Source organism: Pipistrellus hanaki (genome assembly GCF_964339955.1).
Source record: "Pipistrellus hanaki genome assembly, chromosome: 4".
Classification (NCBI taxonomy): Eukaryota; Metazoa; Chordata; class Mammalia; order Chiroptera; family Vespertilionidae; genus Pipistrellus; species Pipistrellus hanaki.
Window position 1 is genome coordinate 71827649 of NC_140506.1, and position 27223 is coordinate 71854871.

Here is a 27223-nt window from a genome sequence, read left to right on the forward strand (position 1 = left end):
TGTTTATATTTTTGAAGAGCCTTCTGCTTATCTGCGATTGCTCTCTCTTCTCTATCTCCATCCCTGCGTTACCACATTGCTTTCGGTTGCTCTTTTTTTCTGCCTTCACTTGACTGGGATGTGTTTCAAATGTGGTCTATCAAAATGTGCAGTGTTTCCCTCTTTGCTGCAGTAGCTTTGACATCTGTTCTTGAATTCTAGCCCACGTTATTCTTTTGGACTTGTTTGCCCAAGATTTGCTGTAATGCCAGAATCACTAAAGGGAAGAGTGTGGTGTGGGATTCTCTCCCCCTCCAGTCCCCGCCCCCCCTTTAAACTGTCCAGTTTCCAAGTCGACAGCACACTGGATGTTTGTTCCAGCACTCTGTCATCTCGTCTGGCAGTGGCCCACCCGTAGTGGTACGAGTGAAGTGTTCACCAGCAGGGCTTACAGACTACTTCAGTATTTCCACCAAAAAGGAAAGCAGGTGGAACTCCATGAGGTGGGTGGAGGGTAGGTGGAGAAACTCTCACCTGCTTCCTGGATGGCTCTGGATGGATTTTCGTTTTTATTTTACTTGCCTTTCAGCCTTTGATGGGGTCCTTGTTCTATTGTGCCTGCTCCTGGGGGGAATAGTCCAGACCATTGAGAAGCCACTTGGGACAGCCACTGTAATCCTAAGCAGAATGTGCTAGTGTGTGTCTTTAAAATGGGCCTCTCAGTGGCTATGGGAACGTATCCTTGAGCTCCTGCTGTCTGGGCCCATCTGCTGTAAGCTTGTTTGAAACTGATCCTTTTGGTGGCTGCTCCCAGAATTACTGAGGTCAGGGCACAGCTTCTCTGATGCTTTGAGTATCAGTTTGTTGCGTGGAGCAGAGCCCATAGCCCTTAGCCTTTGACAGGTCGTCTTACAGGGAACCCATACCTGGTGTTTCTCAGAGTCCCAGTACCAGTGAAATAAGCCTCATTTCTGAATGTTTATAAGATATCAGAAATCATTAGTCTTGGAATTTACCTCTTGAAAACAAGTAACAGGTTCAATGATGGCTAACCTGTAGTAAGCCCCACAATAAATATTTGTTGAATTAAAGCAATGAGGCATCATTACAAAAGATTCGGATCCACACTGTTGAAGGATAGCCAAACTGAATGCCCTGATGAGAAGTGCAAAACGAATCCAAAGGACCGAGCACAGAGACATGACAAGAAGAAACACTTGTTAAGAACAGAAGAAGCGAGTGACTCCAGGGAGGGATGCCCTTTGGGATTGGCCTGGTTTTAGCAAAAAGACAGAAAAAGTATCTGTTTGTACTATTACAGAAACAGCAATTTGTGAGATGGTGTCCATATACACATCAAAGCCGAGAGAGTAGCGCATGAGGCTGGATGGGAAGGGAACCATGTGATCGCGTCTCTTTCCCTGTCCACAGCCCCCAGCGTCACTCTGTTGAGGAGTTGACAGTCCATGGAGCACCGGGGGCTGTCCTCAGTGTTCTGGTCAAATGCAAATATGATCCCCTCTGGTACAAACTGCAATTATAATCTTGTCTTTCCCCCTTTTTTTGTCTCTCTTGACAGAGGGAACTCGATGCCACCGCAACAGTATTGGCAAACCGGCAAGATGAAAGCGAGCAGTCTAGAAAGCGGCTCATTGAGCAGAGCCGAGAGTTCAAGAAGAACACTCCAGAGGTGAGGCAGCATTCCGGCCAGGTCTCTTTGCAGGGGTCTCACTATCCTGTTACATAATCAGAAGATGTGTTGTAAGCATTTAATTTCTGTCAGACAGTCTGCCTTCTTTTGATTGCCCTCAGCCCTGTACCAGCTGACTGCATGCTTCCATGAGGGCTAAAGAACGCGGGCATTGACAGGTTGTCTGAGCAAATTAAAGCATGATGAGCTAATTGCAGAGGCAGACACTGCCGTCTGGGTCTTCAAGAATATGTGGCCAGGTCAGACCCTTGAGCCCACCCCCGCCTCTGGTCCCTGCCCTCCATGCCCACACTACCCTCAAGTCTATGGAGGATCACTGAGTGTGAGGCTGTAGTGTAGATGATGGAGGGCAGGCAGGGTAGCTGAGGACTGCCCACATCTCAGGATGCATATGCCAATACTTCTTGTAAATCAGACATTTAGTCTGGTAAGGCCTTTTAAATGCCTCTGTTTCCTGAAATATGCTTTAAAGGCCACTGGAAATGTGCTCTTTATGTGCTCCTTTGGGTGTGTGTGTGTGTGTGTGTGTGTGTGTAAGTTTGTATTCAGAGGACAGTGTTTGGAGTAGTTAGATCAGCAGTTTGGCCCCATCTCCCAGGCCTCCAGATTCTTCCTTGGGGGACACAGGGACAGGCCTGGAAGAATAGCTGCTTTCTGGGAGGGTGCCTTTAACCTTCACAATATACCTCATTTACAATGTACAGAAATCCTGTAAAATGGTGAGTGAATTGAATTTTTAAAAGTGGTCTTGTTTTAAGCGTTCCAAGGAGATTGCTATTTAAGTGAGTGCTATTGTGAATCATTTGGGGAAACAAATAATTAACCCTCTGTTTTCAGAATAAATATGTTGGGAGAAAACATAATAGCTCGGGGGAAAGAGAAAGGGCTCTAGGGGTCGACCTACCTAAAGGCTTTTTTTTTTTTTTTTAATATATTTTATTGATTTTGTACAGAGAGGAAGAGAGAGGGATAGAGAGTTAGGAACATCGATGAGAGAGAGTCATTGATCAGCTGCCTCTTGCACACCCCCTACTGGGGATATGCCCGCAACCAAGGTACATGCCCTTGACCGGAATCGAATCTGGGACCTTTCAGTCCCCAAGCCGACGCTCTATCTATTGAGCCAAACCGGTTTTGGCTACCTAAAGGCTTTTAATTTGAGACCCACGATTTACCCTCTCCATCCCACCTGCCCTGTGTGGATCTGCCATATTTTGACAGACCAAAAATGCAGATCAGAGTAATTCATGGGGGTTGCTGCCCTCTGCAGTTTCGGGGGAGCCTCTATTCTCCATGTTCCATCTTGTCCTGAGTAAAGATAGGAGCAAAGAAAGGAACTAAGGATAGGATCCTTCTGTTGCCTCCTCCTCTTGGGCTACTTCAGGGTAGGTCTTCCTAGAGATTCTTGTAGTAGGGTTTCCCAAGCTCTCATTCTTGACTTTGTTTCCCCCACCGACCTCTGCCATGACTGTCTCTCGAGCCACTCTCAACACTGTTGGCAGTAAGCAACTGTCATCTGTCCTCTCTCCTTACTGCCCTCCCTTGGGAACCATATGTCCAGCAGTGACTATAGAAAAAAGGTTAGACAACCTTGAGTAAACCTAATCTGTCATATGACAAGTACAGTGAGGAAGCAGAGAACTGGATTCCTGGGTGTTCCTCTGGACCCCAGATTCCTGCTAGCTGCCAAGGGCCTGTTCCGGCAGGGTGGGGCGTGTTTCACCCGGCCACCTAGTGCTGCACTCGGTTGATAAATGTTGATTGTACTGAACTGGGCCTGGTTCCTCCATTGATGTCTAAATGGGCCTTGTTTTGCAGGAACTGGGTACCAGCTCACATGGTTTGTGTTTGTGTCCCATGCCAGTTATTTGAAAAAAACCTAACCTTAAACTGCATTTTATCTCCTAATCCCAATACACAGAAGAGGCTTGGGAAGGAACCAGCCTGATTGGTAAATGCCATTTGGGGCACTTTTTTTCAGGGCACAGTTTAAAACATTGCTTTCTGTGGAGAAAAGGACCGAGAAACTCTCCCGTAAGAGGATGGAAGTTGCCGTCCTGCTTGTTTCTGGCCTCTGCTAGTTGGTCGAGGCTGGTACCCACTCAGTCTGCTTCCACTGCAGTAGGGAGAGTCTGGCTGCAGCACGAATCTCAGCAAGTGTAGAAGGGTGAAGCTTTGGGGTTTGAGATTAGAGGATCCCGACTTCTCTTTGACGTTAGTCACTTCTCCTGATTCTGCCACTGGACGGATTATTAAACAAGGGAGGAAACAGATGGCCACACTATAGGGAACGTCCTAGAAGATGGACCTGTAAAAATGAAGGTTGCTTAGAACTTTGTTGGTTTGCTGGTAGGAAAGGTATCTTTTCATGTGGAAACAGACTACTAGGATCCTCATGTTTCACTTGGTTAGCTGGTGAGGCCCAGGCCTTGTTCCGAGGGCCCTCCGAGGCAGACCGGGGCCAGTGGTATTCTTGCTGGTTTCGCACTAAGTGTGTTAATTCTCTGTGAAAAAGCTGGCATTCCTCTTTGTTCTGGGTAAGAGGGAAATGTCCTCCCGGTGTTGGTTGAATATCAGTAAGTTCAATAGGCAGGATTAGGCACCAGGTGAAGGCAGAGGTGAGTAAGGTTGTCCCTCGACAGGGGATTTGTATTTTCCTGGGCTGGCCCTGCCCAAGGGCAACTGGGAAACCCCAAGTCCAGAGGGACAGGTGGGCTCTAACAGAGGCTTCGGGAAAGGCAGACGGAGCCTGACAGGCTGGAATCCTCCCCAGGACAAGCCACAGGGACACAGAGGCAGGCGCCGGGGTGGCCAGAGCCTTGAATATCTTTTGTTTAGAATTCTTGTTTTCTTTAAGTTTCAATTTTATGTCATTAGATTAATATCTTTACAATCAGTTGATATTATTGCTTATGTCTTTTACCCTCAGAATTGTAGTTAATTTGAAAGAGGTTGCAATGACTCTGCAAATAAAGTTTTATGCATTTCTTTGATTCCAAAAATGAGTTCCTTTCAAAGAAAAACATATTTAATTTTGTAACTAAACATTCATTTCCTACTGAATTAATAATTGGGAGTTGAACATAAAAGACTGTGGGGTATTTCTACGTTGTGTAGCTTTCCATATTATTTTTGCAGGTGACTTACTGGCTGTTGCCATTGGGCAAATTACTTAACCTCCCAAAGTCTCAGTTTCATCATCTATAAAAGGTGTAATGACAGGGCCCAGCTCACAGGATTGATAGGTGTGTGTGAAGGCTCTGCACAGACCTGGCACCTGGCATCCAGTCTGAGTCTGTTACTAGCATTAACTTAGAACGGGTACCTTGGAATGCATGAGATGCAGCTGATTTCTGCTCCTCAAAGCCAGTTCAGGAACTTGCAGGTAATTTCAGCCCAAAGTGTTCCAAAAGCTGGTTTTTTATAACAGTTTATCATTTTACAAGATACCTTTTGAACATCTTCCATGTGCCAGACGGCTTGGCCCTGGGGGTAAAATCCTATCCCCTTTCTTACAAACCTTATCTTCCTACCTTGCACGAGAACATCCTGACACCGCGTAATCAGTGCGAGGATAGTATAACTGGAACCTCCGGTATATAGACCTTCACCCAGAAACACTCACATATCCATGGTGGGAAGGATCTAAACCACAGGCACCTCAGTAACTTACTGTAGGTAGATAGGGCTTCCTGTTAAGCCTTGCTTCTCAACCTTTGCAATCCCCTGAGAAATGCATGTATTTCCATAAAGTTTCTCTTGGACTCTGAAACTCATCTGGACCACTGTCTTACAGACAGCTCTGGGCACACATGGGCAGTCTTGGAATGCCACTCTGGGAACACCTTGTGTGACTCCTCCTTCACTCTCCTAGTTGTGCCCAGGGTAGGAGGGATGAAAGGTAGGGCAGGGGCTGTGTGAGGGATCACTGCCAAGGCCCTGACCTCTGGGCAGAGGCCACTGTGCTCCAGCCTCCAAGCTGGGCACTAAGGTGGTGGAACCCGGCCGCCTCCGGTTGGATTGGGGCCCCACAGGCTGGCAGCAGGCACAGACACCTCTGCGTTGGATGAAGTTTTGCACCTGCCTGAGGCTGGTGAAGGGCAAGGCCAGTCAGGTGGCAGTGTGTGCAGGGGAGGGGGAAGCAGTAGCTGTCTCAAGGCCTAGTGGTGTTAGGACTGTGTGCAGTGTAGGCCAACCCTCTTGCCTTCTGCTTTTCTGTTGCTTTGATCAGAGATCTGAGGCACAGGCGTGCCAGGATTTGATGCCCCAAATGGCATCTGTATTGATAAAGTTGACTGCAGATTGGATCAGTGGCGACATAGAAGCATGCATGTGCCACCACCCAGAAATCCCCAGGGCACTGGGCCAATTCCTCACTTCTGGAAACTGAGTTATTTTCTGTTGGGTACCATGAAAGGGACAGCACTAGAGTTTCATGATTCTGCCTAGGAATTGCTTTTTTCTTGCTTTTCCACTTGGTTAATTTTTATGCCCCACCCACCCCTCCACCCCCCGACTAAAGTTTGACTTGAGGTTGCCACAGCTACTGCTCAGCCAAGCTGAGACTTGAACCCAGGCAGTATGGGCCCAGAGTCATTTTTCTTAACTGTGGAGCTGTGCTGCCCGCTGACAGGCCCAGAAGCTGGAGCAAACACAGCGCCGTGCAGTGCAGGCCCTAAGGTGAGGACACAGGATGTTTGCAGGGGAAGAGTTCAGCTCACCGGCCTCTGCTCTTAGAATGAGATGCTTGGTTGTCAGAAGAGAAGTCTTCAGTGTTGGACTTTTCTTCCAGAAAGAGCACAGGGATGCTTTTTGTTTTATTACAATTCTTTTCAGTAAGGGCAGGACCATCCTTTATGAGGGTGAGAGGAGGAGACCCGCAGACCCGAGATGCAGTGATTTTTATTATAATCCATGCTCAGGGTTTGTTTTTGTGCTGTCATTGTGTCCAGCTCCTACCCTATCATGTGTCTTAGGTGTCTCTCTCTCTCTGACTTTGCAAGGTTCATTTCCTGTAGAAGGGGCCATATCTCTTTTGTGAGATTTAAAAGTGAGCTTCAATTCCGGAGGTCTCATTGGTCAATTTCCCCCTGATATATTTTTGTCTAAACATCTCTTCTCTGGAGTTTTAATCCTCATGACACCTGGTCTACTATGCTTACATTCCAGATCTGTTCTCTATGTCTGTCCTGTCCAATGCATATGGCTTCTTTCCATGTCACCATTTCTTGCTTCTGCTGTCAACAGGGTCAGCACTGGGACTGAACACCCCTTCCTCAATCGCTGTTCCCACCAGGGCAGGTGGCTCTGGGCCTGACACCAGCTGCAGCCTCACAGCCCCGCCTCCTGGTCTGGTCAGCATGACTGTGACAGGGAATGTTCTTTTTACTGCTGACATAACTGCCTGTTCACTGGCGTTCATTTCCTGAGTGCCAGAATCTTAATTTGCCCTTTCTGTCTCAAGTTAGAGTGTTTTCTGAGTTTTACATTCTTGGGAAACTGTTGTAAAAAATCAGGAGTCACCTTCAGCTGTGACCTGGAAAGCAATCTTGTGCCATCATTGAAATGAACTAGATTAGTGGATTCTTTCAGGACTCTGGCAGGTGTGTGTGTGTGAGGGGGGGGGGGGGCGGGGGGGGGCAGTGAGTGTCTCCATTAGGAGAGCCACAGTCATCTTTCCCCTGATGAGATGGATATGAAATCACATGCCCCAACACGGTTCCTTCACACATAAGTCACCTGCTCCCCTTTTGCCGATGTGAGGAAGACAAAAGGATGGAAAGATGCTGCAAAGTTTCAACTCCTTTTTCACTCCCTGTGAGAAAAGGAGTCAGCAGGCTGGGGGAGGACGGGGGGTGGGGGGAGTAATATATAGTTGTGGCCCAGACCCAAATACATTTAGTCACTGCCTCTACAGCCTTTATATAGACACTGCAGGGAGTGACTCAGCCTGGAAAAAGAGAGTCACTTAAAAATAAAGTCGCGACTCAAATGGACACGTCCTGCGCAGGCTGCCTTGAGATACTGTGGCTGGAGCTTGGTTAGAAGCCTGGGGGCTGTCTTTGCTCTGCAGGACCCACCTGGGGTCCCCCGTGAGTCAGGTAGCTAAGGAAGATTAAAGGAGCTTTCTAAACTCTAAAACAGCATTCAGACGTCTTAGCTGCGATGGGACACAGTTGCATGTAGGGTAGCTATTGAACTCTCTTACCTTGTTTTAAACAAATTGACGACTATGGAAGGCAGTATGGCTCTCTAGTTTACCACTCAGCTTTTGTTTTTGCTTCCATGCTCATAGGAATCTAAAATCAGTGAACACAAAAGACATCAGCATTATGTTTCTTATATCTCATTAGACACTCAAATGGATTCATTGAAGCCCGTAGCACTGATTTGACAAATCTGACTTTTAAAGAGGAGAGCAGACAGACATGCGCCTAGGCACATGGACCCTTTAAGAAGGCAGTGACATGAGGGAGGGCTACAAGCTAAGAAGATCAGGGGCACACGGTGGACACCAGCTAGGAATACGAGCATCCCCATCTTCCAACAAATTGCTCATGTGGGGGGTCCAGGAATCTAGCCACAGCTCTGTAGCCGAATCTACTGCTCTGGTACAATTCCTTTCTTCCATTTGTAAAGGGTCAGGACTTTACGGCAGGAGCTGTGCTTCCATTGCATTTTCATTTGGCTGTGGACTTCCATGGACCCTTTATGGTGATTGTAGTATGAAAGGTCCTGTGAAATCTACAGCATGCATTTAGAAATCTTTCCTTTACAAAACAGAGGTTTTAAAAATGCTAATTACATCACTGTATGATTGGTTTCTCAAATAGGCAGATAATAAAGCTTTGACACAAATATTATTATATTTTATTCTACAGAATTAAAAAGGAGCATCAAGAAATCCCCCCCCCCCCTTTTTTTTCTTTAGCAGTTCTTTAAAAAGTTAAATATAGACTTACCTTATGACCTTACATGTCCACTCCTAGGTACATATCCAAAAAAACTGAAAACACGTTCACACCAAAACTTGTATATGAATGTTCATGGCAGCATTATTCAAGATAATCACAAAGAAGAAGCAACCCAATTGTCTATCAGTGGATGAATTGATAAATAAAATGTGGTCTGCGCATACAATGGAATATTATTATTCAGCAATAAAAAGGAATGAAGCTGATACGTGCTACAACATGGATGAACTTTGAAAATAATATGCCAAGTGAAAGAAGCCAGACACAAAAAGACCACATATTATATGATTTCATCTATATGAACTGTCTAGTTCTGTAGAGACAGAAAGTAGACTAGTAACCAGGTTGCTAGGGCTGGGGTGAAAAATCGGGAATGACTGCTAATGTTTGGGCGTTCTTTGGGGGGATGGTGAAAGTGTCCTGGAATTGGTAAGTGGTGATAGTTGCACAAATGTCTATCTTGTGGGGGGTGGGTTTTTTTATGCAGTTGTGCTCTTAGGCTGAAGAAAATCATAGTATCATGAGAATTTTCATTTTGGCAGTAGCGACTTAGTGTTAAAAAGGCTACTCTAGTGTTTGGCAAAATTATAAAGCCCAAATAATCAACCTGTATGTTAATCATTCTAGAATTACCCACCGTTAAGTTATAATAAGATTTTAACTAGCAAAAGTTTAAAAATTAAAAGTGAACTTTTAACTGTTACCAATTAAACTCTTTAAGCCAATATATCAACCCAGGAGGTTACTTTCTTGTTTCTTTTGGGTTCCTAGGAGAGAAAACCTGCCTCCAGCGTGATAGTGAATGTAACTTAACCCTCATTCAGCCCCAAGTCAGGAAGAGCCGGTCACATTATCCCCCCACCTTCCAGGGAGCCTGCAGCATGCTCCGAGGCATCATGGAGGCCTGCAGAGCAGAGGAATTTCCTTGTCTTGGGCAGACTGAACCAAGGACTAAAAGCTCCCTGGTTCACTAGCATTGGACAGAGACTTCACCTCAGTTCCGTTACCTGCCACACTGTATTCTGCCTACTTCAGGGGGTCATGAAGAGGAGTGGGTGAGATTCCTGGAAGGTAAATGTACAGTCCAGGACTGGGAGTGGAGTGGAGAGTTAGTAAGTGGTGACATGCATGTTTGGGCTGAGTGACCTTGAGGGAGATCACTAAATATTCTGAGAGTTGGGCCTTGTATATAAAAATAAGCAGAACCAAAAATGAATGTCCCAGCTATTACCGTAGGCAGGAAATGAATTCGTGTTCACAGAGAGTATAGTAGGTGCTCAATAAACACTTTTCTTCTCTGTTTTCTCCCCCTCCCCTTCCCTTCTCTTCATTTCCCTTCCCTTCCATCTACAAGTAGTTCTGCACCCACCCAGGGACAATGGGCAGTTTGAGCTGCTGAGATACATCAGGCACTGAGAAAGAAGCTTCCAGTTTTCAAAGAGGGGCAGGCAGGCAGTGACTAAGTAAACAATTGACATGTAAGATAATTTCAGGTGGTGATAAGAACTAAAGCAGGACAATATGGCAGAGAGTGAGTGTGGATGGGTGGAGGTTCTTCAGGAAGTTTTTTGAATAAAAAAATGAAAAGTGCCCCTTTGTACAGACTGCCCCCTTGATGAATTTAACAGGTTGCTTAGCACTGGGGTTCCTAAAATGCCTTTCCGGTCGGTAAAGGCCTGATTTATCTTTGTTTGCTCTTAACACCCGATCGCTTTCAGGCATCAGATCCAGTCCCTCTACTTTCTACGACCAAGGACACCGTTTAATTTGGACATTAGAAAGTTAAGGAACATTGGAGTTAGAGGGAGACCTTACTGAAAAGCGAATTCTTAGGCCACCAGGGAAGAGTTAATCTCTCAGTTTCTGTGTTCCACGACTGAGTGAGAACTGTGTGAGGAGCCCTGACTTAGGGGCAGCAGGGAGGCCGCTCAAGCCCCAGGCCACACCTTCTGTGAGCGCTGAAAGGCAGTCTGTCCAAACTCGCTGAAACGTCGGCACCGGACCGACATTCCCTTTCCTTCCTGAGCCCGTGTGCTGCTTCCTCCGTGTGTCTAGCAGCTTCTAAAGGGCTATTTTAAGTATAACAGACAAAGTATTTGAGAGTTTAATAACTGTCCAAAGGAAAAGCCTGTAATTAGATTGGTGTGGTGTGTAAGTTTAGTCGAGACCATGTTGAGTTGTATAATCTCTCGGAGCCTCCATTTTCTCATCCAGTAAATGGGATTGATGACAACTATTTTGGACTTATTGTGACTCTGACCAAATGTTATAGAATATCCAGAATAACCATGGTGAATAATAGGAGCTCAGTAAATTGGCAAGTTATGTTATTAATATCTAATCTTTTGAAAGGAGAAACTGTACTATTCATGAATGGATTTTAAAGTTATAAGTGAACACTAAAATTTTCAAAATACTCTTAAAGCATAGAGAAGACCAGTAGATCTATAAACTATAAACCTAGTTTCTACCGCAGACTTGAATAGAGTCAGTAAAATAAAAATGTGTTCCTTCCATGTGCTTAGATGCTCATTTCTCTCCCTTTGCATTAGCTTTACTGTTCGTAGAGTGGAAATATTTGCCATTGGACTCTCTTTGGAAGCTGTTCTTTGAGAGTAGCCAATAACTTATCTTTCTGGTCAGTAACCTCATCTGCCATGCATTTTGAATGGAGAATGCCTTGCTATGTAGGATATAATAACAATTTGGATGCGGAAAGGATCTCACAGCCTCTTCTCAATAAATATCCTGTAGGGCATAATGGCTAAATGTGAAAGCCATAAAATTTGGTTGAAATCGTGGAGAACTGTTATTTATTAATATTTATTGAGTACTTACTAAGAGCCAAGCATTATGCAAAATGCCTCACAGACATTTCAGTGCCCCTTGCAGTTACCCCAGGAAGTGGGTGTCATTAGTGTCACATTAGAGTGTTAGCCACCTGCCTGCCAGGCGGACAGGCTCCCATGCACCAGGCCATGACCACGGTGCCAAACTGTCTCTTTTTAGCTTCTGGAAGTCAGTTTTTATTCATTTAATTGTAAGTGGTCTCTCTTCTTTTAGCTTAAAAAAATGATTTTTAGTATTGCTTTGAAGTGACATACATTTAAAGGATTTTGTGTGTTGGGGGTGCATATACCCAGGGAGGAGCAATTAGGCTAAATTCTAACATTTCTTAGGAATTATTATAAGCCAAAGCACAGGAAAATTTTCCCTTTAATTTTGAGATTATGTTAGTCAAGAAAGAGACAATGGATGACAAGTCCCACTGATCCTGAGATTTGGCTTAGATTTTTCTTTCTTTGGGCAGGGGCCTGTGGGTGGGGTTAATCATTGAATATTGATTATTGACTAATGTTGCTTCTTGGTTTTAACTTGCAAATGTGAGTTGCATAAAAGTTTATAAGGAGCATTACGGTTTGCCATGCAGAGTATAATAATTTGTTTGTGGCTCAGTATTTTAACAGGAACATATATACCTGGCATAGTTGATATAATTAAAAGTGTTGTATTGAGAATCTGGACACTTGGATTTCTGCTCCTGGATTTGAGATCTGAGCAAGCCAGGTGCCACTGTTGTTTGAGAAAGGAGGTGGTGATGCCATATGTGTGGCTGAGAAGCGAAGGCTATGGAGTTGGGCCCTCTCCCTCCTCAAGCTCTCTCTCGGGTTCATCCCATGGGCCAAGATGTAGGTGTTGCCCTTTCTTCTTTGTAGGCCTCACCCAATTTACCTCTTGGGGGTTTTTCTATTCAGAATTCATTATATGTACAGCAAGCCGTATGGTGATATCATTGTGTGTGAAACAGGGCGTACCAGGGCCATTCTGTGTTGAGGGCTCTGGTCACTGCAGGAACACAGGAATAACAACAGCTGACACTCACTGAGCAATGGTGCCCTGAATACCTATGAAATAGTATAGTGTTTATCTCCATTTTAAAGAGAAGGAAACTGCCGAAACCGGTTTGGTTCAGTGGTAGAGCGTTGGTCTGCGGACTGAAGGGTCCCAGGTTTGATTCCGGTCAGGGACATGTATGTTGGTTGCAGGCACATACATGCTCTCCATTGCACTGGAGAGCAACTACCTGGTGCAGCTGCGACCCGAGAGACTGCACTTCTGGGTGTCCACTCCAGGGAACTCCTGAGCTCACTCCCTACGACACGGTAGGGGGTGTACAAGAGGCAGCTGGTGGATGTTACTCTCTCATCGACGTTTCTAGCTCTCTATCCCTCTCCCTTCCTCTCTGTAAAAAATCAATAAAATATATATTTTTTAAAATAAAGAGAAGGAAACTGAGGCTAGAGAGGGGAGAGTCCCCTAGGATGTCACAGCCAATGGCCAGTGGCACAGGCTGGAGGTGTAGGTCTATGCCAGAGTGGCTCCATGGGGCATACTAACTGAGTTCTGGGGGCCAATGTCCAGGCTTGCAAAACCTGCTTCTGGCCCAGAGGGGTCCGGCCACATGCAGACACCCGCCCTGCCTGTCTCCCCAGCAGATAGAATTTCCCGTGCATTCAGGGGAGAGAACAGTCTGGATCACTTCTCCAGGGAACAATGTACAGCCTGAACAACTTTCGGCTACGGGACCCCATCTTGGTGTTTCCCTGCTTTACATTGGGAAGGTCACCATTTTAATTCAGAAAGCTATTTTGACCCCATATTTATTTATTTACTGACTCTGTACTGGGGACGCTTTAAAGAGGGCTGGCTGCAAAGAGGTCTGTGATCAAGTATCCTGAGCTTGGACAGTTGACAACAGTTAGCTTTTCCCAGGGTCTCTGCCATGTGGGGGTGGGTGCTACCTCAGTGCCTGGTACCTCCCACACTGCCTTCCCTGCTGTGCCATTAGAACGTCGCATTTGTAAGGTAAGGGGTATCATTCAGTCCTAAGAAAGATTTGCATCAACCAGATCCTGTTCTTAACCTAGGGAGCAGCTCAGGCAGAAAGACTCAGAAGGTTCAGCCACCTCTGCCTCTCCTGTGTCCCTCTCAAGCCTCACTCAGGATTTTACCTGCAGTAGTTCTGTTATACATGAAGCATGAAACTGGGGTTAATTTTTTAAAATATGAAATAACTCCTAGCATTCTGGAAAATATAGAAAACAAAACAAAGGCTTTCCTGTCCTTCATGAAGGTTAGGTAGATGTTTACATTTTGCCCATTTGCTTCCGATGCTTCTTTTTTCATACATAAATAAAAGATTACAGTGAAAACCCCAGTTCCATGTCTCCCCTTCCATTTTTCCTCAGATATGAAGCCCATTCTAAAACCGATACTTTATTTCTATGTGCTTTTTTCCACTCATTACAATGTTTACACCCTCATAAACAGTAGATATTATTTTAGATATACATGTATTTTACTATTTATATAAATAGATTTATGCAAAGGGATATGTATGTATATGCAAAGGGATATATGTATGCATCTTTGACACTTTGTCTTTTTCACCCAGTATTACCTTTTAGAGATATAGCTGAGGTGTACATGCATCTAGCTTATTCTTTTAAGTGGGGGCACACTGTTCCACTGTGTGCATGAACCACAGAAGGTGTATCCATTGCCCTGTTGAGTTGGCAAGTGGGATTTTTGGTGGCTGACACTTTATTATTACACGTGTCGTAGGGAGTGAGCTCAGGAGTTCCCTGGAGTGGACACCCAGAAGTGCAGTCTCTCGGGTCGCAGCTGCACCAGGTAGTTGCTCTCCAGTGCAATGGCATGCTGTTCGCCCCCACTGGCCAGCTCCCGCTCCCTGTCTGGCTTTGAATGTGGGTGAAGATACCTTTTGTACAAAGAAGAGCCTATACAGTTTCCTTTGTTATGTCTTAACTGCTCATGTTCTTTGCCCATTTTCTTACTGGACTGTTTTGCTGTTTTTCTTGTAGGAAATTTCAGTATTTGGAATCTGGGTCCTTTGTGCAAGTGTACTTTGCTGATGTCACCTCCCAGACCTATCCTTTCAATCACTGTGTTTATGGGGCAGTTGTCACCTGCAAAATTTTAATTTTAATCTTTCTAATTTTTTCAGTTTTTGATATAATGTTTATGTTTTAAGTTTAATCTTATCTTAGAAATTGTCCCTATGCTGACAGTCTCTCGTGTTTTCTTGCCGTAGTTTTTTGGTTTTGCTTTACATTTTAGGCCTGTAAAGCTTTTGTGTGGGTGGTAAGGATCCAATCTATTTTATCCAGAGAGAATCAAAATAAATACCGAGAGCCTTTCATCCCCAAACCATTACCATCTAGTCACCTTTCCCCAGTGAGCTGCCTTCAGTACCTCTGTCAGGTGCGGTGCCCCGTTCTAGGCTCCTGGCCCATCCCTGCTGTCTGTGTGTTCCTGCACCAACCCTCTACTGTTCCGGTGATTATTACTGTGTAATTACCACAGTTATTTTCATAGCATTCCTAAGTCTTGATTTCTGGTAGGGGAAGACCTCCACCTTCATTGCTCTTCAAAATTATCTAGACCTGTGGTCGGCAAACTGCGGCTCCGAGCCACATGCAGCTCTTTGACCCCTTGAGTGTGACTCTTCCACAAAATACCACGGCCTGGGCGAGTCTGTTTTGAAAAAGTAGCGTGAGAAGTTTAAGTTTAAAAAATGTGGCTCTCAAAAGAAATTTCAATCGTTGTACTGTTGATATTTGGCTCTGTTGACCAATGAGTTTGCTGACCACTGATCTAGACTATTCTTTCATATGACTTTTAGAATCATTTATTTGGTTCCATTTTAAAAATTCTACTGGGGTTTTATTGGAATTTCATTGAATTTGTAGGTTAATATGGAGAGATTTTATAAAGTGTTTAGAGTTTTGATGGAGTTATTTTAGATCTTATTCTTGGATGAATTTCATTCCATGTATGACTCCAGGGATCCATGAAAACTATACACTCTTACTTACTCTGGTTCACTGTGTGGATACAAAATAGTCAAAATTGAAGGATTGATCATTGTAGTCTGGAGCCAGGCATGAAAATAAACCCCACTCTGTTATCATAGGTGGCTGTGATTAAGATCAGGGGAAAGGTCAGCTGTGGGCCTCCTAACATTGACAGTTTCCTTCAGAAGATTAAGTGGTTCTTCATTTTTGGCCCAGGTCATCAGTAGCTTAAAGCCATTACTGTCTATTGGCTGTTTGGTTTGTCTGAAATATGGGGCTGGTCTCAGCCTATTTCCCTGGGGTCAGGTGTGTTCACATAATCAAAGTGCCAGGAACTCATAGCTCGTGTGTGTGTGTGTGTGTGTGTGTGTGTGTGTGTGTGTACGAATTAGCTTTTTTTGGGAAGAATGCATTGCCAAAATTCAGAGGTGTTGTTTTGTACCTTTGCATTTTAAAATGTGTGTTCTTTCCTATTAGTGTTTTCAAGCTTATATTTTAGATAGGCTGATTCAGCCACACACACAGTTCCATGTGCTTTCAAAAATGACCATTTATGAAACTGTCTACCATTGGTTAAAGGAAGAAAAAGAGAGATTCATTTTCTGTTGTTGTGTGTTCAGGGATTTTCTGCAGCCCAGTGCAGTCCCCATGCCCATTTAGAGAAGGGTGATAGCTTCTCTTTCCTTTAATTAAAAGTTGACAGCAAGGAAATGTTTATTTATTTTGTTAATGTATAAACAACCCATGAAAAGTATTTCATATATATTTAAATGATTACTTTGCCAAGATAAAGAAAAAAGTACTGGTTCCAACAACAATACCCTACCTACCCCATCCCACCTACAAATAAAATGACCCGTGAATAGGAATGAAGGGATTAAAATAAAAAAACATTAACTGGGCAGGTTGGCTAATATAGTGAAGAATAGAACTTGTGGTTTAGCTCTTTTTGCTGCTGTAAGATAAGGGAAATATTTCTATTTCTTTCAAATCCATTTGTACTTGAAACTAGATTAAAAATTTTAATCTGGTTTATTATAGATTATAACTGTGGGAAATGAGTTGTGTGGAAACCCTTCTTAAGTAAATGAACTGATATGTTAGAACCAGAAGAGCTGAGAGTAATTTTTATTTTAAAATTCTTTTTGCATTAGCACATCTGCAGTGTTGAGGAATATATGGAAAATTGAAATAGTGCTTCTATCCTGCCGTGTCTCCAGCACGTCAATAAATCACCTTTTTTTCCTTTTAAAATGTCTGGCCTTGTAATTTATGTTTGCATAACCCATTACTAAATTCATAGTAGGTGTTTTAGTTGGCAGGCATTAGCCCAGGGGTTCTGAGGATCTTTTAAAAAAAATATAGAACCTTTGTTAGTATTTATATTTAAGTGGACATTTTCCTTTAAGAAAATAATGAATAGAATTTGGAGCTAGCTATTTACCTTTTTCCTAAACAAACAATATTAAGTCGATAGTCCCACATTACCAATTGTCACGGAGTTCTTAATAGACTTTATGGTTTTTCTTTTTAAAATTAAAATCAGAAGAAAATTATTCTGATGATAAGATCATACTAATTTCTATATGGTTTTTCAGTAAGTTTCATAGAAAATACAAATTTCTGTTTTAGTGATTTTTGATTTTGTAAATGCAGTTGACTGTTTTAGTTATAAAGTAAAGATGAATATATTCATTTACTGCCAGCACTATTTGGTGCTTGAACAGAAATAGAAATGTTCAGTGTTACTCCACACGTTTGTGGCTTACCTTTGAGACTTTCTAATTTTTAACCAGACATTTAAAAATAATCATCATGTCTTCTAGCCTTAAGTTAGAAAGAAAAAAAAAATTAAAGCTTTACGTTGAAATTATGAAGAAAAAAAGTTACTTCTGTTTTCTGTTGTAAAACCCTTAAGTTATTTTTATGGTAGTTAGAAAGCTGGAAGGGCCATTTATGGTTTTCTGAAGAAGTTCACTTTATTTGATCATCACTTCTCTTCAACCCCATCAGCTGGTTAATAATGTTTTCAACATAAAACATGTATCTCAGCCCATTGAAATCACAGTAGCCAATCAGACGAGGACTTGTTTCTCCCCCAGGGAGCTTTAATATATTTATCAGGAAGTCTGTAGCCTCCTCAGTGTCTTTGTGAACTAGAATGCATGTTATTGTTCAAATGATACTGGTATGTTTAAAAATTCAGAATTTAATGTGTCCAAAGTGTGATCTCAAAGTCCAGTTGTGCTGTACAAGTTTGACGGTCTCTCTGGCTTCCTCCTACTTAAGTTAGGGAGTAAAACAAATGACAGTTTTCTTTTATTTTTAAAAACATAGCTAATTTGATGTTTTTAAAGTACCTATTTGCATTATAATATTTCATTACCAGAGATGTTTATTCTGTTGTATTGCTCTGACAACCTTCTACATTTACAGAATAATTTTTATGGAGTTCAAAAGGTGCCTTTTCTATTTCTGCAGTTATTTTGGGGAACTTTGGGGGTAGTCTCTCTTTCTGGTAAGGGGCAAGGTTTTGAAAATCTCTCTGACTTTTAAAAACTCAGCTCCCAGACCTGAGCATCTTCTCTTATAAGAACGAGGGAAGTAGATTACAGAAGTGGCATCGCAGTTTTCAGAAGCCGGGAGCCACATTCCATGGCTTCAGCGAAGTTTTCTTCTCCCGGTCCAGCCTCCCTGGAGTTGGTGGCCCCTTAGTCATGAGCTTGTGGTGGTTTCCCAGAAAGCGTTTCCTCAGAGGAAGGTGCCGTGCCAGAAGCTGGAAGAAAGGAAGAGGGAGGTGTTTATCGTCTCGAAGATGTCTTCCAACTTTTACTATTAACTCCCGTCCAAAGTAAACTTTCGGGTTTGTTTCAAGTCACTTCTGGCCAAAGTGCAGTTGGGTTAGCCGTGGCCTCTAGCAGTAGAGGGGGAAGCAGCATCGCCCTGGGTGAGGGGGCAGGCGGCGGCTGTTCACGGAGCGCGTGACAGCTGTGGGGCAGTTTTGACCTGAGAGGCATGAATGACTGAGGCCCATCCCAGTGAGCTGCTCACAGTTCTGTGCTGTGTAGTTGTCTGGGACCTAGGCCCTCTGAGAGACACTCGGGTATCCAGAGCTCCCCTGAGGCACTCGGGCCTCAGTAGGAGATTGGCAAGGATATAGTGTTTTGATAAAGAGTAGTAAATGACAAAATGGAGAGGGCCATGCCAAGCGAATGCGCAGTGTTTCCCAAACTTTTGACATATGTGTACCCCTTCTGTAATTTTCGTAACGCTGAGTACCCCTCATACTCATGAGAACGTAGAATTAGGCGCAGCTAAGCACGGTGCAGTGCATATCCCCACCAAACTCCAGTGCAATGTGTGCCCCCACCAAACTCTTACCGTACCCCTGGGGGTACCCGTACCACACTTTGGGAAACACCAGTAGAGCAAAGAGAAGGGGGTCAAGGGGCGATGCAGGAGCCTGGAGTGAACAGTCCGCGGGGTTGGGGTGGGGCTGACATGGTGGCGAGGCTCAGGCCTCTGCTGGAGAAGCGGAGAGCAAGGCTGAGGAACTTGGACATTAGTCTGCATAAGGCCCTACCAAGGGACCACAGGATGAGTGGTTAGGGCTGACCTGGTCTGGCTTACACCTCACATGGATGTTCCAGGACAAAGGTGGAGCCAGAATGGCTGGAGCCTGCTAGAGGGGGCTAGGTGAGAATAAGCAAGTGGTGGTATGTTATTCCACAAACCCCTGTTGTGCACCTTCTCTGGGCCAGGCACTATTCTAGGCCCAGAGGACACAGCAGTGAACAGAATAGCAAAGAACTGCGCCCTCCCTTTGCTTACTTCGAGTGGAGGAGACACAACAAATCAAAAGATAAGAACAAGTCCCAGGGGATGCGGATATGGAATTCTGATCATGGAGTTAGGGAAGCAGAGACATGGACATTCTAAAAATGCTTGGCTGCAGTCAGGAGAGAGACAGAGTGTAGCCAGAGAAGGATAAGGCTTAAGAGGGCAGTTCCCCTGCTGAGTGGGACCTTCCCCCAACCCCAGCCCATGCTGACCACTGACCTGTGTTTTGTTCCCATAGTTTTGCATTTTTCAGAATGCCATCTCTAATAATAAAAGCGTAATATGCAAATCAACCAAACAGCAGACGACCATCCAGACTACCACACTATGACACCACTGGCTCCAGGCCAGCCAACATGGGTACTATTGATCACAGAGCCCCGCGATCAATCGCCCCACAGAGCGAGGCCCAGGCTACCTGGCCGCCAGTACTGCAGTGGGTGGGCGGGGCCTCCCTCTGCGCGGTGATTGATTATGGGGTTCCCGCACTGTGAGAGGGCGCAGGCCAGGCTGAAGGACCTATCTCCCCGCCAGGGCACGGATTTCATGCACCAGGTCTCTAGTATGGATCATAAAGCTTTTGAGTCTGGCTTCTTTCCTTCAGCACAAAGCTTTTAAAATTCACCAGGCAGCTGTGTGTATCAGTGGTTCCTCCCTTTTTAGTGCCAAGTAGAGTTCCCTTGTCTGGATGCACCCCAGTGGAGAAGGATTTGTATAACTGATCAGGCTGCACTTACCAGGGTCCCTAAATATCCAGTCCCCCGGGACTTAAAAGCTGCACACTGCCGATACCCTGATGGGTTTAATAGGCAGGCTGGCAAGTGTGCTTTCCATTTTTACCAAGAATGATCACGTGTGAAGCTCTGCCATTTCTCCTCACACCCTCTTTCTGAATGTGAATGGTGTTCCTTGAAGGGGTTAGGTTACCCTTGGTAAAACTGACTGATTTCTGGTCCTGTGTCCCCAAGGAAAAAAGGATTTGAGAGTGGTTGGGAACAAACTCACCCAGAGACACAGCCCCTGAAGATTTCAGGCCCCCTCCTCTCCAACCCACCCGCCCCGGTGAGAGCAGAGGAGCCCCTGCTCTGAGCACACAGGTGTGGCCAGATGGAAGGTTGCAGTCTCTTAGCGACTTGGAAAAGCAGCTCTACAGTGAACCAGAAGGCTAGCCAGGGCCCTTTGTTCTTTGAATTGTAGGTGTCTTGCTAGTGTTTCCTTAGACTGTTATTTAATACCTCTGCCTCTAACTCCTGTGAATGTGCTTTCTCCTCCTTAGCTTGTGAGCTCTGGGGAGATAGGAGCAAATACCCGCTTTAATTCTGGCTGGAGTTGTTAATTGGCCCATTGATTGAATGCTGCAATGCATATGTATATTGAGCCAGAAAGATACTGTCGTGGCTGGGGTTGAGGTAGGCAGACTTAGCAATCTGTAGCCAGCCCTGTACATTCTTCAGGAGAAAACTAAGGCCCAGAGAGGGGCACTGACTTGTACAGAGTCACATGGACACACGTGGGAAGGGTCTGCTTTCTCTGCAGTCAGCGGCTCTGTACGTGTCTCGTCTTCGTGCTATAAATTTGAGAGTCAGAAGGAAAAGGGCACTGTGCTGGGCTTCCTTGAGGCAGGTGGCTCTTTTAAAGCTGGGGATTATTGCCAATCTGACCTTGTTTCCATGGAAGCAGCCAGCAGGGCAGCTTGTTCCTGTCAACCTGAGGCCTGCTGGAGCCTCAACCCCCGGTGGGCTCCTCGCCAGCTCTCTCGGAGGAGGGGGGACCTGGGAGCCCTCCTAGAGTCCTTTCCTGCTTACTATTTGCTACAGGAATTCAGTTGGACGGGAAAGTCAGTGAATTGCTAAGTCCCAACCTACACTTTCCCCCAAACTTACATGGCAATGCAGCCTTTAACATTACACTGGGGAATCTCTTCTTTGAGGTCCCTGCTAAGTATTGGGGTACCCCTGTTGTCTATGTGGCTTTCCTCACTGCTCCTGGAGAACCTTAGAGATGAAAATAGAAGAAATATCTAGCATCTCTGTGTTGTATTGCAAGCGAATTCTTTAAAAAAAAAAAAAAAGAACACCTAAATATCTGAGTGGAATCTATTCCTTGAAATTAATTTCAAGCTACTGGATCTTCTTTCTCACTGTGATTGCAGTTCGGCATTTTGTGTTTGATAACCCAGTGGTGAGAGTAGACTTGTCTCCTCTCTTGTCCGGTAGTTTTAATGTCTTGGCATTCTTGAACTTGGTCTGCTTCATTTCATGCTGGATCACAACTCAGTAATGAAGCCTTTTTTATATTAAATAGTCAACAGATACATTCTTTGAAGAATTCTGACTTTTTAACTACTCCGTTTAAGCCTTTGGCCACATTGGTTCGGAGGGGCATTTTGCCTTGCTGAATTCCAGAGTTAACTGCAAACCTTAAAAGACTAGAAAACGCTGAGAACAACTTGTTAAATCACAGACCAGGGAAAGGTCCCATTCCTCCCGGTCCCTTCCCCCTCCTCCTGTTTTTCAGTCTTTGGGGTGGCTGGTGGTGCAAGCACAGTTTTATCAGACATGCCAGCACACATTGTTTCCCAGGTCTGTTTCTGCACTAGTTTGGGTAGAAACGTATCCAACTTCTGTTCCAGTAGGTGGGGAAAATACTTAAATCCTAGAAGCACGCTCACCTACCTTTTTAGGGTATTGCAGGTTTAGCTCGAGGGCTGGAAGACTTCCAAAAAAGTATGACTAAGGGAGAAAAAGACTACTCCCAAAGCGAGCAGGGTGGAGTATCCCGGCCAGGGCAGGAAAATTCCCAGCAGGGAAACTGCATGTCTGTAGCACAGACATATTGGGTCATAGATTTGCTTTCACAGAATAAGTGAAATGGAACAAGAGTTTTTTGATTTCTCATTCCAAAAGGTCTAGTTTCTTCAGGTGTGTCTTTCGGTCTCAACTTGTATTCAGTATTATTTCAAAGGATTTTCACTTGAGACAGTATCTACTCCAAACCAGATAGCTGGCTGAGAAAGGGAGCCATTCTGTCTCCTAATCACTCTGCCAACTACCTGCCTGAGAGCAGCATCTCTCCCTAAAGGCCCCGGCCACCTGACTGTTCTTTCCCTGCTGTTAGCAGCCAACGGCATTGCATCTATGGCTCTCTGAGAGCCAACACATGTATGTTTTGTGTGACTTTGGAGCAGCACAGACCTAGATTCAACTCTTGCCTCCACTGACTACATATATCACTTCTCTGCACCTCAATTCAACTGGGGTAGGAATCCGTCCTTCTTTGGGCTGTGATTAAATCATCGAGCCCACATCCATGGCCATCATATCTTAGCACTTGCACAGAGGTATCTGGTGAACGTCACTTTCCTTCCCAGCCTGGTGTGTGCTGACATGCTGAGTTGCAGAAAAGGAACAATTCATCTAAATTGGAGTAGGTAGAGACTTTGCTATACACGTATGACTGAACGCAGCCTGTCTTTGAACATCTTTTGTCTCAGTTTTAGTGTTTTCCCTCAAGTTGGCTCTTTTCAGAATTATGTGTAGACAGGCTGTACAGTGAGGAGCCAGGCTCAGAGATATTGGGAATTAAAGGAGTAGCAGGGCCAGAAGTAGGGAGGGAACAATGTTCCTTAATAGTATGATTTTTTTTTAAGGTAGTGATTCAGTTTGTGGGTACCTTTTGGCTTTTAGAGGTTCAGATTATAGTTTTAGTCACTGTCATATACACAGCATAATTCCTGCTACATAGGCATTTAATAAATATTGTTAAGTAAATGAAGAAGTAGCTTAAGAAAATAGTGTTGTTGCTCATGCATTTGCACAGAGGTAGACCTAACTGCAACTCTCTTATTATATCTTTGTTGCACTTATTCCTGTGCTGTCCTGAGTGATATATAAAATCTGTCTGCATATGGCATCAGCTTTCTAAAAATGGGGGGGGGGAGCATTGTTGTTTTCTCAGTATTAAAATAATATGGGTCAGTTGTAAAATATTTAATAAAGAAACAAAGTCACTTGAAATTTGAAAAATGTTAACCAGTGTAAACATTTTTCAAACAGCCTTTCTGATATCTCTATATTTAAATGCAGATATAGGCTCAGCTATGTTCAGTATTATTGAAAAGTATCTTCTGTGTGCTAAGGGCTTAGGGGTCATACACATATACGCACTTTGTGAGCTTGTGTATCAGGGACATCTGTTCTGGTCTGGCCGGGCCTGTATTTTTCATTGCTGTATATTATGCCAGTGTTTAGCTTGCCCTGGTGCATTTAGCCAGTTATTTCTTTTGTTTTGGAATATATTTTAAATCGATTTGAGAGATAAAGGGAAAGGGAGAGAGGGAAACATCAATGAGGAGAATCATTGATTGGCTGCCTCCTACACACCCCTTACTGGGGATCAAGCTTGCAACCTGGGCTTATGCCCTGACTGGGAATTGAATTGTAACCTCCTGGTTCATAGATCTATGCTCAACCATTAAGCTACACTGGCTGGGTTCATAAATCCATGCTCAACCACTGAGCTACACTGTTTGGGCTAGCCAGTCCTTTCTTGATGGAAGTTCAAGTTGCTTGTTATTTTAAGTTAAACCATGTCTAGTCAAGCAATACAACAACTTGAGCCATGCACAGGTTCTTGCCAAACCATCCATTAGTGCTGTGACTCAGGACAGAAAACTTGTTTTTTCTTTATTTACTAGACTCAGCTATTCCCATGTGTGGGGGCAGGTAATTGACTTGTCAGAGGCATGAAGGGACTCCTGTCCCCATTGCCCAGCTCCTCCACTATGGCTCTTTCCAGAAAGGAGGCTGTGGACAGTGGGGCAGCCGTATCGAGAGTCTTACGTGGTAGAGTAGGACAAGACCTGCAAAGCCCGCTGGTCTGTAGCTCCAGCCTTTTGTCAACCCCAGAAACACAAGTAGGAGGATGTTGCTAAGTTGATTGGGTGGCATTAACTGTAAGTGATATACCCCAGCAGTCTTGATGGTATTAAATGCGAGGAGTGTTGGTTCCAGCTTACTCACCAAAGGAGCCAGGGTTATGGGTGCGCTAGGCAGATGGACCCCGTGGAGAGAGGAGAGTGACTGCCTGTCACTGTGAGGAGCAATCCGGTCTGCTCAGATGCACCTTGTTTTCCAGGGGCAGGCAGTGAACTCCTAGTGAGACCTATGACGGGGTTCATCCTTCTCATTCCACAGATAGGGAAATGGACCTATCACGGTTGCAGTTCAGAGAGTTATCACATGAGTCTAGTAGCTGGCCCTGGATCTTTCCACTGCACTCCCACTACCAGGCCGGTGTTTGTCTATCTCCTCTGCCTTGTCATTTGGCATGCTGGGTCTGCCTGTTGGTGATTCTGTTTTTGTTTTTAATAAAACCCTGTGCCTTTTGGTTGGTGCTCTTATTCTTCAAGGGTCCCCCTAGCTTCCAGCAGACACCTCAGCCTATCCAGAGAGAAGGTGGCCATATCCAGGTTGCCCCTGGAAGACCCAGAGTCCCACATTGCCACATGGGTGCAGACATGCCCACACTCTTGCCTGCCAGGGTGAAATAAGAGATTCTTTTCTGGTGCGAGGTGCTATGGTTTGGCCTGGGGCTGCGCATGTGAATCAGGGTCGGCCCTGTTGTTTCTGATACCCAGCAGTTAAGACCCAGTGCCATGAGAGTGAGAAAACAAGAGAGCATTTTACTTTTCCCAAAGTGCTGTCACTCCTGGGTCCACCCCCACGCCCTGAGCCCACTTTGGGACTTCACTGTTGTCCAGAGACTAAGGAGCCTCTGGGGCAAGTGCCAGGTGTGTACTGGGAGTGGGGTCTTCATGGGATCTCCTGACCATGCAGAACAGAGCCACCGAAGACTTGGGCCGAAGGCCTTTTACCGCAGCCCACTCCAACCCAGGCTGGGCCCCTCTTCTGCAAGTTTGTCTTCAGGATATGTTTGTTTTCAATATATCCACTATCATTTAGATACATACAAAGCATAACATGGCTGAAACTGATCAGTGGAATTTGTAGTTCATCGACAGCAAAATAAAATAGTTGTTAATATTTAAATTGTGAGTAAATGCTCTCTCTGTTGCACTTTGTAAATTATATGTAGGAGTTAATTTATTGCTATTTAAAATTGTACAAGGACTCATGGAAACTCTGTCATTTTGGAATGTCCTCTCCATGCCAGGTGCTGTGCTCGGGGCTGGGGTACAGGAAATGGCTTTGCCTTATGGAGTTAATGTTCTCTATGGAAGTAGACTCCCTGGGAGCTACAAGTGCTTAGGGGAGTAGCTGGGTGGTGGCAGGAGCAGGGGTAGAATCCACAGATTCTGAACTCTGGGCTTTGGGCCAGAGGGAGGAGCTGAAAGGCTGGCCTGGAACAGGCTCTGGGGTTCAGTGTGTCCAAGTGTCCTGTTTCTGTGGCCCAGAACCACCTGGGTACAGCGGAATGGTTCTGACTCTGAAAGCTGTGCCTGGGGTATTACCTTTTTTCTTTCCCTTCACCTATGGGTCTGAGTGACAGGAAGACTATTGGCTCTGTCACCTGAGACTGGGACTCTGGGAATACCAAGAGGCAAATGACTTGGTTTGGGAGTTAAGTTAAATTTGCTTATTTAAAGAATGAGTTCCAGATGTTTCTCCATGGGTCTATAGCCAGGGGAGAAGGCTTGGAGGAGGGCAAGCTGGAATTGTGGGTCTGGAAGGGGATGGCATGGGAGGCCCCAGACAGTGCCTGTTGTTGGGGCCTGGAGAGGTGCTGGCATTCTCCAGCTTGGAGTATAGATGGGATAGCAGTGCAAGAACCAGAGACCAACCATGAAGAGCTGATGGAAGTGCTCTGAGGCTGATTTGCTTGGGAAGAGGAGGTTTTTAATTAAGAGGGCTTCCAGTGCCGCCAATGCTGGAAATGTTGCATTTAGAGTTTTGAGAACCCTTGGGGGGTGGGGGTGGGGTGTGTGTGAAGCCAGATTTCAGTGCAAAGGGGCAAGGGAATGAAGATCGCTCAGTTGCTGAACACCAAAGCCAAGGGCTTGCCAGACCTATTGCATGTGTTCCCCCATGGTCACCCGAGGTAGGCCCTGGCATCTTAACTTTAGAGATGAGGAAAACCAGGAGATTGTGCCCAGGGCCCTCAGCTGGAATCCAGACTTGACTAGTCCAACCCAATGTTGGTGCCCGCTTCCTTGGGGAGGGCAGGAGCAAGAGTCACTCAAGAACCGGAGCCCTGGACCAGCCTCTCCACCGGCTTGGTGGTAAACAGAAGAAGATGCAGAGCAAAGGGAGCCCGAAAGCATTGGGATGTACTGTCTACATTTCCATCTGGGGGCGATGACACTGGGGGGGGGAAGGAAGATGGAAGCAGGTCTGAAGAGCAAGAAAGCAGTGACAGGCCTGCATTTTAAGCACTAGGATGACAATTTAAAACTTCACTAACTCCACTTTAAAATAATCTGACCATCCCAGGAATGACTCCAGCTTGAGTATTTTTCCATGAATCTGTAAGTTAGTTCCTTGGTTTCATAACGAAATGAGCTGCTCGGTATGGGGCATGCTGATATATCAGCTAGGCAGTTACTTGGACATGGGGTGGAAAGAATTCAATCTTAAATTAGAAAGTACACACTAAAATCTCTAGAGTTAAAGAAAAAGCCTGCAGTGAAATAATTGTCTCAGTCTGTGGATATAGCTAATTTGGGTAGAATCATGATTTTGATTTCTGGAAGTTTATTAAAGGAAATTTTCAAGCAATAGATAAAGTATTTTTGGATGTAAAGTAAGATGGCTTACTTAGCTGTTACATCAACAACATGAAAGGTATGAAGACAATTTTTGGTTTAGCAAGGGCACCTCCAA

The 27223-nt window shown here is 44.8% G+C and overlaps 1 protein-coding gene across 17 annotated transcripts in view; it reads left to right on the forward strand.

Moving 5' to 3' along the window:
- The window catches only part of CUX1 (cut like homeobox 1), a 351459-nt gene that overhangs the window by 75781 nt on the left and 248455 nt on the right, over window positions 1-27223 (forward strand). For 15 of the 17 annotated variants that reach the window (XM_084881495.1, XM_084881496.1, XM_084881501.1 and 12 more), the window contains exon 2: window positions 1559-1669. The exons of the other annotated variants lie outside the window; for them this stretch is intronic. In XM_084881495.1, the coding sequence (XP_084737621.1) occupies window positions 1559-1669 (111 nt within the window). The remainder of the gene's footprint in view (window positions 1-1558; window positions 1670-27223) is intronic. 17 annotated transcript variants of the gene reach the window in all.